General features: G+C 38.0%; 2 protein-coding genes across 3 annotated transcripts; one reads left to right on the forward strand and one right to left on the reverse strand.

Moving 5' to 3' along the window:
* Window positions 1–1,842: 1,842 nt before the first annotated feature.
* On the forward strand, window positions 1,843–7,792 carry LOC110922377 (nuclear intron maturase 4, mitochondrial). Of its 2 annotated transcripts, XM_022166694.2 has the most exons (5): window positions 1,844–2,314; window positions 3,170–3,281; window positions 3,457–3,552; window positions 4,856–7,162; window positions 7,406–7,792. In XM_022166694.2, the coding sequence occupies exons 3-4, from the start codon at window positions 3,465–3,467 to the stop codon at window positions 7,144–7,146; spliced, it is 2,379 nt and encodes a 792-aa protein (XP_022022386.1). In that variant the 5' UTR covers window positions 1,844–2,314; window positions 3,170–3,281; window positions 3,457–3,464; the 3' UTR covers window positions 7,147–7,162; window positions 7,406–7,792. The 2 variants fall into 2 exon arrangements, with proteins under 2 accessions (XP_022022385.1, XP_022022386.1); XM_022166693.2 differs by lacking the exon at window positions 7,406–7,792 and having other exon boundaries at window positions 1,843–2,314; window positions 4,856–7,182.
* Window positions 7,793–10,405: 2,613 nt separating this feature from the next.
* Window positions 10,406–12,365, reverse strand: LOC110923655 (protein OCTOPUS-like). The gene is made up of 2 exons (XM_035979143.1): window positions 11,848–12,365; window positions 10,406–11,751 (listed from the first exon to the last, which is right to left on the reverse strand). The coding sequence occupies exons 1-2, from the start codon at window positions 12,180–12,182 to the stop codon at window positions 10,557–10,559; spliced, it is 1,530 nt and encodes a 509-aa protein (XP_035835036.1). The 5' UTR covers window positions 12,183–12,365; the 3' UTR covers window positions 10,406–10,556.
* Between the last annotated feature and the right edge of the window lie 1,644 nt (window positions 12,366–14,009).

Raw genomic sequence — 14,009 nt, forward strand, 5'->3', positions numbered from 1 at the left:
ACATGACGGTTCTGCCCCTTTAGGGTGGTTGATGAGACCCTGGCTAACACATTGAACTCGCCAATGTGTTAGCCAGGTCTCCAAATATCACTGAAGCCGCATAACCGTTGAAGAAAATGTCAACAACCCGTTACATATCACCTAGGCCAATGTAAATGTGGGTTGATGGAACTTACCAGTTCACGACCCATCTTTATCAATGCTAGGTGTTTCGATGCAAATTCCGGAATCAGAATCCGGATCTCCTACCTAGTTGGAAGTAGAGGTTTGATGTATTCTAGTTCAAATCATTATGTTTGTATTTTTTTGTGTTATGTTTTTATGTACTTTGTATTGAATAATAATAAAGTTATTAAGTTTACTGATTTACATTTGAATTCTAGTTCAGTTGCAGTAAAATTCAATGAAAAAAATTACATAATAAGGAACTCAATGACGACCGGTCTTAGATTAAACATAAAGCTACGAATCTGAAAATTAATGATAACAAAATAAGATCAAACCCATGTTACTTTAAAAAAATAAGAACAAGTACAAACGAAAAGGTGTAAATTACCACAGCACCTAACGCAACAAAAACCATTTCAAAACGACTCTGGTCATCAACCAGGATGTGAGTAACGCTTCCATGATTTGCAATCTTCAAATTGTAACAGTATATTGGTAGTTCGGCAAAAGAGTCTCGGGTTGTTCCTTATAGAAGTTCAAGTGCATGGCTTTTACCACGCCAAGCTTGAAGGTTTGTTATCTCAACCTCGAACCTTTGTCTACAATCTTTGACAATCTCTTTCGCTCGATATATCCTACCACTGTCTTTTAGTTCTTCCTTTAAAAAGTGACCCAAAACCTTTGGGTTAGCCTGACGGAAATGTGGGTGTGTTTGCGTCTTCGAACAGGTGTGTCTATCGTTCATATGTTTAACAAAAAATAAACTACCACCAGGAATAGCGTATGCCTTAAATCCCCATTGACAACCATCACCCATGCATGACACTTCATACCGTGTCTTAGATGATCTATCAACTTTAAACTCGAAATGCTCTAACAAACATTTCTTTCCCAACTCAAGCTTCATCTCTTCTTTGTTATTGAATATATGACCGGGCTCAAACACTATAGATGAGAACGCTGATTTGTTGATAGACGTGGTTGATTTTTCACAATTATTTTCTAAAATAGGACACTCATCGTTTAAAACATCAACATTTTCTTTAACTGAAATATTTAGATCTGGAGTTTTGAAATTGTTTAAAGAAGAAAACCCAGAGGAACCAACACCAGACTCTTCAATAACATATAATTTATATAATTCAAAAGGATTCTGCATCGCCAAATCAAAGAAAAATCTAAGATCTCGATCATTAATTATATCGATCGGATCAGTAAACGTAGACATCCGGTATAACAATCGTGTAATGTTTGGAGTATCACACATCTTAGAAACATAATTTAAAAAACTATTATATGAATGATCTGTTTGAATTTCTAAACCACGTCTCCTTGAATCGCCATCAGTAACATACTCAATGTTTCCGTTAATGACATCCCACTTCCCCCCAATATAAACAATAAACTTAACCCTCATGTTGTGAGATAATTACTAAAAAACAAATTCTTAAATTTATACTTTAAATAGTGACCCAACCTCTTTCCATGTTGTGAGATAATTACTTTAAATACGGTTTTTCACAATATACATTATTTAAATAATGGAAAACGTCTTAAATTGGTACAAAACGTCTTATATTGGTACAAAACGTCTTAAATTGGTACAAAACGTCTTAAATTTAATCAGGAAACGTCTTAAAAATAACAATCCGACTTGAGTTGCTGAAGCCGGCTAAAGAGGGTGAAATGGCTCAAGCCATGTGGAAAAGTCTCAAGCCGTCTGAAGCCATGTGCAGCCATGAGGAAACGGCTCAAGCCGCCTGAAACGTCTCAGCTAAGACGTTGAGACATCTGACCTGCGTGTCGGACACGTGTCTGCGTTTAATTGATGAGCCGCCAAGACGTTTCAGGATATTTGTGGCGTTTCCACAAATCGTTTGAATTGGCCATTTTAGAAATGTTGATCAAATCTTGGCCATTTTGGCTATTCTGGCTGTTTTCGCAAAATTCACCTGTGATGGAAATTGTCAATTTTTAGTAATTCTTCCATTCACCTGTCATAGAAGTTGTCAATTGTGAATGAAAAATGTGTATTCTAGACTCGAGGGTGTCTGGTTTTTTAAAAATTTAATATCTCCATCTAGTAATTTCAAAGTTGTTTAGCAATTTTTTTCTCTTTTGGATTCATATTGAGGAACCAACCCAGGTAATAAGTCCAACATCATCTTCTTGAAACACTTGCAAAATAAATCTCCTGTTTCTGATATTACCCACTTCAATTATTTGTTTGCACTTCTAAATTCTGCTGATTCATCCTTTTTTCGAAAGATTTCTCCATGTGAATCAAAACACCCACCACACGCGAATTGTTGCTGTTCATCGCCTCAGACTCTAAACACATTTTTAGGCTCAGAATCAACTTGCATACCAGTTGTTTGATAAAATGCTTGACCCAAAATATAAACTTATAATGGCTTGTTATGTTTGTTGTTGTATATTCACTATACCAATTGTAATAAAATTATATAATTCGGGTTTTCACGTCCATGATGTCTTATGATATTTTTAGCATGCATATAAGGTGTTCGATAAAATGCTTGACCCAAAATATACACTTACGTTGCCAGTCAGCTTCAAAAATAAAAAATAAGCAGGTCAAAATTGACTGTGCCATACGTTTATACCTGGTTGTAGCTTTTTTTTTGAAAGGTGTGAATTATTCGCGAATGTCGGGAGGTCTAGCATACGATGTCTTATCTGGGTCCGCGCTAGAGAGCCCCTCGCACAATAAATATCATGCATTATTGTTAATAATTTGCTTTGTGTTGCATTTTTGTATCCAACGCGCGCACGTGTGCATGTAGTAATTTGGCTTGTTTCTTCTAGGAAACTTTATTGTACTCTATGATCTCTTAAGAGTTTTTGAAATGACAATAATAGTAATAATTATAAAAAGAATATGACCTGCTATCTTATTTGCAATGATATGAAGCATTTCAATCCTATGTTGTCAAGTATTAAAAATTGTTTACGATATCATTATTTGTTCATTTTGGATCAGTGGTATTGAAGTTCTAAGTGAAAGAATTGGAGAAGTTTGATTATCTTGACAATTTTGAAGAACACGGAGAAATACACAGAATGCGAAGATGCTCTAACCTTTGATTCAGAAGGTACTTTGAGTACTAATATGCAAAAAGAAAAAAAAATATATTTATTGTGTCAAAAGCGGGTGTGTTTGAGTTCGTGTGGCTGACATGGATTTTACACGAACCTGCTAAAACGGTCTGTTGTAACATCCCTGCCTGAAATCTGACAGACATATATGTGCAAAAATGTGGTGTATAGGTCTACCAATGATTTGCAGGAGGAAACTTATCGACCGGACTACACATCTTCAGTGGTTTCATCTTATTTCAGTCAATTTATCAGCTGTTGACACAGGTAATCTTGCTTTTCTAGTATAACTAGATTCTTACTACGTCCTGCATTACTTTCCAATTGCAACGTCACAATCTAGCTTTCTGTTGATAGTCATCATCATACTCAGTAAATCCCACCAATAGCAAAGCTAAGGTAGGGTCTGAGGAGGGTAGATGTAGACAACCTTACCTCTACCCCGTAGGAATAGAGAGGCTGCTTCCACCAATAGTATATTCGTTAAAAGTAAAATTTGCATCCAAATAGACAAGGTTAGGTATTCAATTGGTCTCTTTAGTTCCAACAGTAACTGATAAGGCCAATTCGTTATTTTTAGTTAGAATAGTTTGTATTTCAATTTTTTATTTCCAGTTATAATAATAGAACAAAAGGACTTTTATTTAGTGAATAAAATAATTGTTAAAAAAAGCAAACCTTTTGTAATCATATTAGGCATGCTAATTGCTTGTAAAAGTTCAAAATTTAGAACAAATGTTTTGTCAACAAAACCCAGTCCGAATTATCTTGACCGGTTTCGAAATTACATTTTTTTGACTTGAACTCATTTGACCAGTTACCCAACCCGTTCCCTGCACATTTTGCCACCTCTTGTTGTACCATACAACCACCAATAGTTTTCTTTGTTTTATCCTGAGTAAAGTACACGGATGTCCCTGTGGTTTATCAAAATTTTGGATTTGGTCCCTAGCTTTCCAAAAGTACATGGATGGTCCCCGTGGTTTGCATTCGTAACGCATTTAGTCTCCAACTTTTTCCAAAAGTACATGGATTTGTTGGCTGGGGACTAAATGGTTACAAAGCGCAAACCACAGAGACCATCCGTGTACTTTTGAAAAGCTAGGGACTAAATCCAAAATTTTGATAAACCACAGGGACCATCTGTCATGGTTGTAAAAAAACTGACTAGTCGCCGATTAATCACTAATCGGAGGTTCACCGATTAATCGCTAGGCGGTCAATGGCGATCTTATTCTAGCCCAATTTTGGCCAGACGCCGTCCAAATTTTGACCAAACCTCACAAATTACTTTCAATTACTTAAAAGAATGGGCCAATGAGGGGTTAAAACATGTCTATGTTAAAAAACTACATATAAAAATGTGTGTGTGTATATATAACTAAAAATTACATATAAAAATCTCGATCCGATTAATCTCGATTAATTGCTAGTCGGTACCCCACCGCCTGACTAGCGCCTAGCGATTCTTACAACACTGCCATCTGTGTACTTTACTCTTTTATCTTCTAAATCTTCTTTTGTTTCTAGCAAAAAGAAATTCATAACTTGAGTTCTTGTGTCCTCACAGGAAAACGATACATTGGTCATTCAGTTGATTCATCTCAAAAGTCCATTAACAATGGTAACATCACTACCATCGACAAAATGTCGTTAGCAAGCAACTTAGCGTGTTTAGTCGACGAGTCTTCTCCAGTCGATGAACGGAAACCGATGAACCGGCTGGAGCTCAAGAGGTATCTCGAGCTACGCATAAAGAAAAGGGTAAAAGATCAATACAAGAACGGAAAATTTCACGATCTTATCGAAAAAGTAATCGCCAATCCATATACTCTTCAAGACGCCTACGACAGTATGAGGGTCAACTCAAATGTTAACTTATCATCCGAATGTGACAATATCAACTTCACCTCTCTAGCCGAAGAATTAGCTTCCGGAAAGTTCGATATAAGTTCCAACGTATATTCCATTTCATCAAGGAGAACAAACAACGAAAAACTCGTGCTTCCAAATCTCAAAACGAACGTCATTCAAGAAGCCATTAGAATAGCGTTAGAAGTCGTTTACAGACCGCATTTTTCCAAAATCTCGCACGGATGCCGAACTGGAAGGGGTCAATCATCAGCGTTAAAGTACATCTGTAAAGAAATTGCGAATCCGGATTGGTGGTTCCCTTTAACACTTAACAAAAAGATTGACATGCGTATCCTTTCTAAGCTCATATCGACAATGGAGAGTAAGATCGAAGATCCCAAATTATATTCTATTATTCATAGCATGTTTAACGCTGGAGTTCTTAATATCGAGTTCGGAGCATTTGCTAAAGGCCACGGTCTCCCACAAGAAGGCGTGTTGTCTCCAATATTAATAAATATATATCTCGACCTCTTTGATCACGAGATTCTTAACTTGTCAATGAAGTATGAAGTTCTTGACACATCAGATGATGGTCAACGTGACGAGTCAAAGCTCCGTAGCTGGTTTAGGAGACAGATGGGTCCCACTCGAAACGGAGGATATACGTCGGGGGTTCGGGTACATTGTTGTCGGTTAATGGATGAAATTCTTGTTTTAGTTAACGGCTCCAAAGAAGTGAGTATGGCTTTGAAGTCTGAAATCGAAACCTACGTGCAGGGATCACTTTATTTGGATCTTGATAGTAAAACGAATATTTTGCGATGTAACGATCCACGAGGTGTAAAGTTCACGGGCAAGATTATTAAGAGGACTGTAATCGAGAGTCCTGCGGTTAGAGCGGTTCACAAGTTAAAGGAAAAAGTCGAGTTATTCGCGTTGCAGAAAGAAGAGGCGTGGGATGAAGGGATGGTCAGAATCGGGAAGAAAGTGTTAGGTCACGGATTCAAGAAAGTCAAAGAGTCAGAAATCAAACATCTGGCTGACTATAACTCGGTTTTAAGCCGTGTGTCATGTTTTCGCAAACCGGGAATGTTAACCGATCACTGGTATAAAGTCTTACTAAAAGTTTGGATGCAAGACATAACTTTAAAAAAACACGAAACCGAAGAGCATATCTTATCGAAGTTGTTAACCGAAAAAGCGTTACCGCAAGATTTAAAAGATTCGTTTTATGCGTTTCAAAATCATGTCAAACGTTACGTTTCTTCCGAGGCAAAATCGACCGTCACCCTTTTACCGGAATCCACCGTTTCTTCTGAGTCGGTTTACATCACAGAAGTTTCGTCGCCGTTGAAGGCTATAAGAATGTGTTTACAACGATATGGAATAACGAATCGTGAAGGATACCCGCGTGCATGCCATACGCTTGTTTTACTAGACCATGATCATATTATCGATTGGTTTCATGGTATTGTTACTCGATGGCTTCGATGGTATCATTTATGCGATAATTTTGGGGAAATAAAGCTCTTGATTACCGAAAAAGTTAGGAAATCGTGCATCCGTACGCTAGCAACGAAGTATCGATTACACGAGTTTGAAATCGAGAGGAAGTTTGATTCGGATTTGAGCGTACTCCCGTCAAGCGACGATTACGAAATTGATTCTGTTAACACGATTGTGGAATCTCGGGATTTTTATTATGATGAGGGATTGTTGTATGGGATTCCGTATAGCGGTTTGTGTTTACTATCTTTGGCGAGAACTGTGAGTAAATCTAGACCGTGTACCTGCTTTGTAATAGGGTGTAGGGCTGCTGCACCGTGTGTTTACACAATCCACGTTATGCAAAGACAAAAATTTCCGGTTTGGAATACGGGATTTTCGAGCTGTATTCATCTGAGTATGCATGGGAAGCGAATCGGGTTGTGTAAACAGCATTTGAAGGATCTGTTTATTGGGCATATATCTCTTCAATCTATTTGTTTTGATGATTGGAAATGAATATTATCTGGGAAAGGTAAGCATGCTTTTAGTCAATGTCTTATGTTCTTTTTAGCTAGTTTATTTTGTTGGCTCACGCCCCTTATGCGCTCTTAGGTAGTGGTGGCAAAATGAGTGGGTCAGTTAAAGCTGTAAAACTTAACCGGTAATGTATTGTAACGGGTTGGGGTGATGTGAAACACATTTTGTCCGCATTTTTTTAATAACTATTGTGTCGAATAAAATTAAAAAAGTACCAATTGATGGGAATAAGCTACAGGGGTGTTTGAAGTTCCTGCACTTGATGCCAATTGATTGGGAGAGGATTGACTCGCTGATCAATCAAGGTGGAGAATGTTAAAGCTGGTTATTACGAAGAAGGCTTAGAACCTAGCCAGTGCTAAGGGCACCCGCAAGGGGACACTTTTAGCCAACATAAGTGTCGAGCTGGCAATCCGATGGATGCCACCCACGGATGCCGCATTATGTGGGTCCATCCATGGAAATTTTTGGCCAAGGCGTCTGTATGTGTGAGACTCCTTACTCGTTGCTCTCATTTGATCTACTTGGTGTATTGGTAAGAGGGTGGTTGATGCGGGTGAACCCGTTTTGGAATGGGATCCAGGTTGAAGATTATCTGAAGTTTAAATAATATTTAGTTTCTTAATTATCGAGTCTTTTATTAATTATCGTATCTTTAATTTATTTAGCTTATTTATGTTTATCTCTAAGTTTGTTAGGGTCTAGTATAAATAGTGGTATTGGTTCAATGTTTTAGGAGGAGTTTTTGTTGATTATTGAAAAGAAAGAACATTGTTCTTGGAACCATTCGGTTCGTTTTTATCGTCATTGATTACTCATTGTTTTTGAGCCATTTGATTGCATGCGAAACTGCATCAGGTGGTATCAGAGCTTTGGTTTTCAAATGGCTCGACGTGAAGGTGAATACTTGTTTGCTCGTAGAGTCGCCGATAGAGGCAACGACATGAGTGTTTTCTATTCACGTGCTTGTGGTGAAGATCGACACCCTACTCGCAGAGTCGCCGACCGAGGCAGCGATGGACTCTATCTAGACCCACGAGATCTTAAGATCAAACGGCTTCGTCAACGAGTCCGAGATCTTGAAGAGATCAAACGGCTTCGCCAACGAGTCCGAGATCTTGAAGAGATCAAACGGCTCCGCCAAAGAGTCCGAGATCTTGAGTTACAACGGGAGATGCGCGTTAAGGAAACCGAATCGGGAACCGTCATCCGGGACGATGTTAACGAGGAAGAGGAGTATCCTTTCGGCCATCCCCACCCTCGGTTCTACGAACCGATCTATCAAGAGAGTTTGACGGATGACGAACCCGACTCGAGTAACATCGTTTGGGACGAAAGTGATGACGAAGAGGAGTCAGCAGATGAAGAAGTGAAGACCCTGGTGGCAAAAAATCGTTTAATTCATGTGGCCGATGATGATTCAGACGGTGATTCATGGGATGAACAGGCGGAAATTGAAGAAGATTTTACATGTAATGTCCACGCTTACCGTTCATGTGGAGAGACTTGGGTTTTAGCAAGGATGTTGGCATCACAACAAGTTGGGCAGTGTACTATGTACAATGAGGTTTCACTGCGCTCAACAACATCAATTGAGGTTGAGGATGGATCTCCGGTGGTTCATGCAATTCCGGCAACTGGCAACTGGACGTTTGATGATCGTTTGGAAACTCCATTTTTCACTCCGGTTTGTGCGACGATTTTTAATATTGAACCGAATAATCTGCAATTTAAAATTCAAATGAAAGATATTGATTTTTGTGACAATTGGCCGATTTATCTTTCCTCAGTTCTGGATAATACCGAAAATAAAGATGGTGTAGATTCCATGCATATTAATAGGCCACGCCATGGTATGGATGCCAATTTGAAAAATGTGGAAGCTTCAATTCAAATGGATATATATTGTGGGCCACAAGAACATGTTAAAATAGTTGGAGAACCATGCAAAATTTCTTTGGAAGTGGGCTTGCTAGCTAATGGAAATAATACAAATACACTAGGGGATTGTGTTCCTTTTATATGCAACAATAATCGGCAAAACATGGCAGACTCTAATAAATTAGCGATAGTGAAGAGATGGTCCAATATTATATTGAACCCAGGCGGTACAAATCCCGAGCTAGGCGAGACGACCCGTGAAGTTAAACTGTGTAGGCGGGTCGTGATGATAATAAATAATGTTAATCACGTAGATGTTCTCCTCAACCCGGGTGGCTATTTTTACAACGACAAAACTCGAGGACGAGTTTTCTTTGAAGATGGGGAGAATGATGCGGGTGAACCCGTTTTGGAATGGGATCCAGGTTGAAGATTATCTGAAGTTTAAATAATATTTAGTTTCTTAATTATCGAGTCTTTTATTAATTATCGTATCTTTAATTTATTTAGCTTATTTATGTTTATCTCTAAGTTTGTTAGGGTCTAGTATAAATAGTGGTATTGGTTCAATGTTTTAGGAGGAGTTTTTGTTGATTATTGAAAAGAAAGAACATTGTTCTTGGAACCATTCGGTTCGTTTTTATCGTCATTGATTACTCATTGTTTTTGAGCCATTTGATTGCATGCGAAACTGCATCAGTGGTTTTTTTTGGTCTTTTCTTTTGTATATGTACATCTTGTCTCACATGCTAGTGCATTTTAAGCCAGACTTGTTCCGCTTTTCATTTTAGTTTGGCCATATCCAGGGGCGGCTCTTATGGTGTGCAGGGAGGACTTCCGCACAAGACCTGTTTTTTCGAGGGGCACGGGATTTAAAAAAAAAATCGATATATATATATATATATATATATATATATATATATATATATATATATATATATATATATATATATATATATATATATATATATATATATATATGTTATTTAAAAAAAAATTGTAAATACATACAAATCCAATATAGAGGCCATTATCAAATACTTTTTTATGCTTTATAATTTACCCAACTTAACATTAGGTTTATTGGGCCCAACCCAATACTAATATGATTTCAAAAAATAAAAATAAAAATAAAAAAACAATTTTCGTTAAAGCATATGGGCACATTTTCCGAGCTCGAACAGGGTACGTGAATTCTCAGAGACGCCACTGGCCACATCAATATTGTCGTCACAAAACTATGTAGCAAGTTATTTTCAAACAAGAATTTGGAAATTGAAACCATTGCAAGAAGATGATTTACTCTATGTGGGTATGTATGCAAGTAACTAAGTATGATTTACTTATGGAAAACATAAACAACATAAAACCTTAAATTCTATTATTCCCATCACTTACTGACCAACCACATTACCAGTAACCTTAAACAAAAACAAATTAACAGGATCTACAGATTTATGCTACTTCTGGGAGACAGTTATAAGAGTACCTAACAACAAAATCTTACTTCAGTTGCATACCATTGATGGAGCCCTGCTTTTTCCAGATTTGCTCCTTCTAGAATTCCTAAATGGTGTCAAATACAACCTCAACAAACCACTATCAAGATCACTAGTTGAATACCTCGTACTCCTATCCCTTAATTTCACCAAACTTTGGTTTCTAACAAGATTTACACTTGAAATCCCTGTTTCAACTCTCTTTTCTGAGACATCTTCAACATTCTTTTTGTCATCAAGTTTGTGCTTCTGACCCCATAGAGTACACACCTTTTTCCACCTACTAGACATTATCGTTTTACGCGCGTTCGATGGGTTTGCCGTGGGCGTTTTACCAGTCGAATTGTGCGCATTCGAAACAGATTCGACGTTGTTGTTCTTAACAGAATTCATATGCCAAACTTTCAATTCCTTTTCTGTAATAACCAACTTTGTACCTTGGAAAATAACATCATTGGCAGGTGAAACGCGAGCATTCGAAGCTGATTTCACATCGTCACCACCTGACCCTACTGTTTTTGTACTCGAACTAGAACTGCTTCCTCTATTTGAGGCAGAAGAGTCTGAAACCGATTGCGCAGAACCACCAGAACCCGTACCATCCTCACTTATCGAATGCATTTGCACGTTTTTTTCCGTTTTCGTCACCGCTCTATTTCCAGGACCTAACATCACGTTATCAACGACTGATAGCATCGGTGTAAGGCGAGGAATTGTTCTCGCGATCATGTACCCGTCCCATGATGCTCTATGCTCATCGAACGAAATTCGTGGATCCTCAACAGACAACCGATGAGCATCTATCGAAAACCTAGGTTCTGTATCGCAAGATCTTCGACCGTATCTATTATCTTCCACCTCCCTAAACCGCGAAAACTGCCCTAAATTTGACCTGTCATTGTCAATTCCACCACTGATGCATCTACTTTGCTTCTTTTCCTTGTGCTTTTGCCTCCATTTTCTCAACTTGTGACTGAAAACAGAAGCTGCATCCCAGAAATTCCTCTTTTTATTATCCAATTCCGTTTCGATAATCTCTTTCATAGTCTTCAGATCCCCTTCTTCCTCTTCACTCTCATCATCATGAACAATATCATTTTCCATAACTTCATCATCCAAAACCCTAATTTCACCGAAAACGTCATCGTCGTCAACGTCATCTTCCTCACTCTCCACCACCGCCTCTACGATGGTGGAATAAGAACTCGGAGCATCCACTCGCAATTTATTAGGGGTGGATGGCGTGTCATCCACCACAAACAAATCGGAGAGAGTACTCCGAGCCCTAACATCACAAGACCTCCTCCGGGGATCAATATCCAACATGTTCAACGCCTCGCATTTGTCCGCAGCGACAGACTTGCTCCTACGCAAGACTGGCGCTGCGGACGCAGACGCAACGTTAATGACGTTGCGTCTGGTACGGCGGCTGCATATGACAGCATTTGTTTTATCTTTTTTCGAATCATCATCATCAAGTTGACCAGAGGAAGAAGAGTCTAGACCTGCGAGACGATCTCGTAGACATAATGCACAGAAGCCTGTGACAGGCTCGCTAGGGTGACGGTGACAGGCGGAGAAGCGGCGAGTGCGGGTACGGTTTCTGGTGACGGTACGGGTTTGTGGGTGCGGCATTATTCATGGAAGGTGTGGTGGTTAATGGTGGAGGAATGGATCATGATTTAGGGTAAATGTGGTAATGTGTACGGTGTACTGGTTTTAGAGAGAGAGAGAGAGAGAGAGTAGGGTGACAAAAAAGGGATCTGAGTAGTTAGCAGAGAAACCTTTTGATAAACCCCATCAGCTATGGAAGAACAAGATGACTGATGTGGTTTAATAATGTTTGGTTAAGTTTTGAAGTTGTACCCTCAAGTTTACTTTTTGTAAGTTTGTGACATAACTTTATGGAAACAATGTTATGTCATTTCTTAAAAAAAAGTTAATTTTGTATGAAAATTTATTAGGGTGTTCGTATGGTGCGATGTTATGGCATAGCATAGCACCACCTACCACATCGCCTTGTTAGTGCCCGGTACACCATCCCGTCATAGCCATTCCGCCATCGTGGTAGCATGTGTGAGAGGGCGACAATGTGGGGCCCATGTGCAAATAAATCAAAACTTATTTTTCTCTTTTTTTGTATGACTTTAATCATGGGTGTTAGGGTGAGGGCTTTAAAGTCCTCTCTACCTACGTGGCGCAAACATGGTGATAAGGTCTTTACACCGCACCATTTAATTTAGCCTTCGAATTATGCAAAAAAAAAAATTTTGTCATCCTTGTATGTATTATAATATAGTACAGATAATGTATTCTTACAGAAATTACTGAGACTGATAAATAAATGTTAGAAATCTAATATATCAGTAGTGGTGTTACCGTGTTAGATCTCTCATTGTTATCTACTACATCGTTTCTATAAGTAATATGCTACAATCATGATGATCACATGTTTAGGTCGTTTGTAATATAAGAAAGCTATTTACATGGTTATATGATGAATAAGTATATGTTTTACATTAACTAGCATATGTTTGATTATAAGTAAATTTTCATAAAACATATGAATGTGTAATGCACAATGTACGCATGTAATGCACTAAACACAAAAATGGCGTATATTACTGATGTGTGGATGTTTCTTCACCTAATCAATTCGACATCGTTGAAACCCTGAACCCTATTCTCATGATATTATTGTCTCTGATTTACGCGCCTTGTATTAATCATAAAACAAGTTGACCCTATAAAGTGAGACAAAAAAATTATTACTTAAACATAACTTCTTTTGAGTTACCTTTTTGGTTATTTATATATCAACTTTTGTAAAGAACATGATTAATTACAAGCTTTTATTACCATTAATATGGATGTAAGCAAAAGCAATAACAAACATAGGGGGTTGTGTTTGGGGAATAGAACATGAAGCACTTAATTAAACTTTAGTTGTGTCATTGTTGTTGATTTTATGTGATCTTACCTTGTATTTAATCGTAAAACAAGTTGATAGAAACTAGACATTCTGAAAGATTTTATATTTAAACATAACTCCTTTGAGTTACCTTTCCGGTTATTTATATATCAACTTTTGTAGAGAACAAGATTATCTGCTAGCTTTTATTAGCATTAATATTGGTGTAAGCAAAAGCAATAACAAACATAAGATGGAACCTGTTTATAAATAAAAGGTGGGGTGTCAAATGCATAAATTAGAAAGTAACGTGGCAAAAAGTAAAAAAATGGTTCTTGCCACTGACCGCGGGCAGCGGACAGGATGCACGTGCATGCTGCCCAGTTATGGGAAACTGTGCGTAAACGTTGCCCGTAATACGATGCCTCGTGTAACCTTATTTATCGGGACTTTGGATGCTCCCATAAAAAGTATCTTCTGCAAAACAAGTCACTAAATACAAACATAAAATAACAAGTAACATAAAATTTCTAGTCGTATTATTTATTCTT

The sequence above is a fragment of the Helianthus annuus genome, chromosome 11, assembly GCF_002127325.2.
Source record: "Helianthus annuus cultivar XRQ/B chromosome 11, HanXRQr2.0-SUNRISE, whole genome shotgun sequence".
NCBI lineage: Eukaryota > Viridiplantae > Streptophyta > Magnoliopsida > Asterales > Asteraceae > Helianthus > Helianthus annuus.

Coding starts and splice junctions, on each gene's coding strand:
- LOC110923655 (XM_035979143.1), bottom strand. CDS start 12,182: ATGCCGCACCCACAAACCCGTACCGTCACCAGAAACCGTACCCGCACT. Junction 11,752..11,847: donor GATATTGATCCCCGGAGGAG/GTCTTGTGATGT, acceptor GGATGCTCCGAG/TTCTTATTCCACCATCGTAG.
- LOC110922377 (XM_022166693.2), top strand. CDS start 3,465: ATGATTTGCAGGAGGAAACTTATCGACCGGACTACACATCTTCAGTGG. Junction 3,553..4,855: donor TTTATCAGCTGTTGACACAG/GTAATCTTGCTT, acceptor GTGTCCTCACAG/GAAAACGATACATTGGTCAT.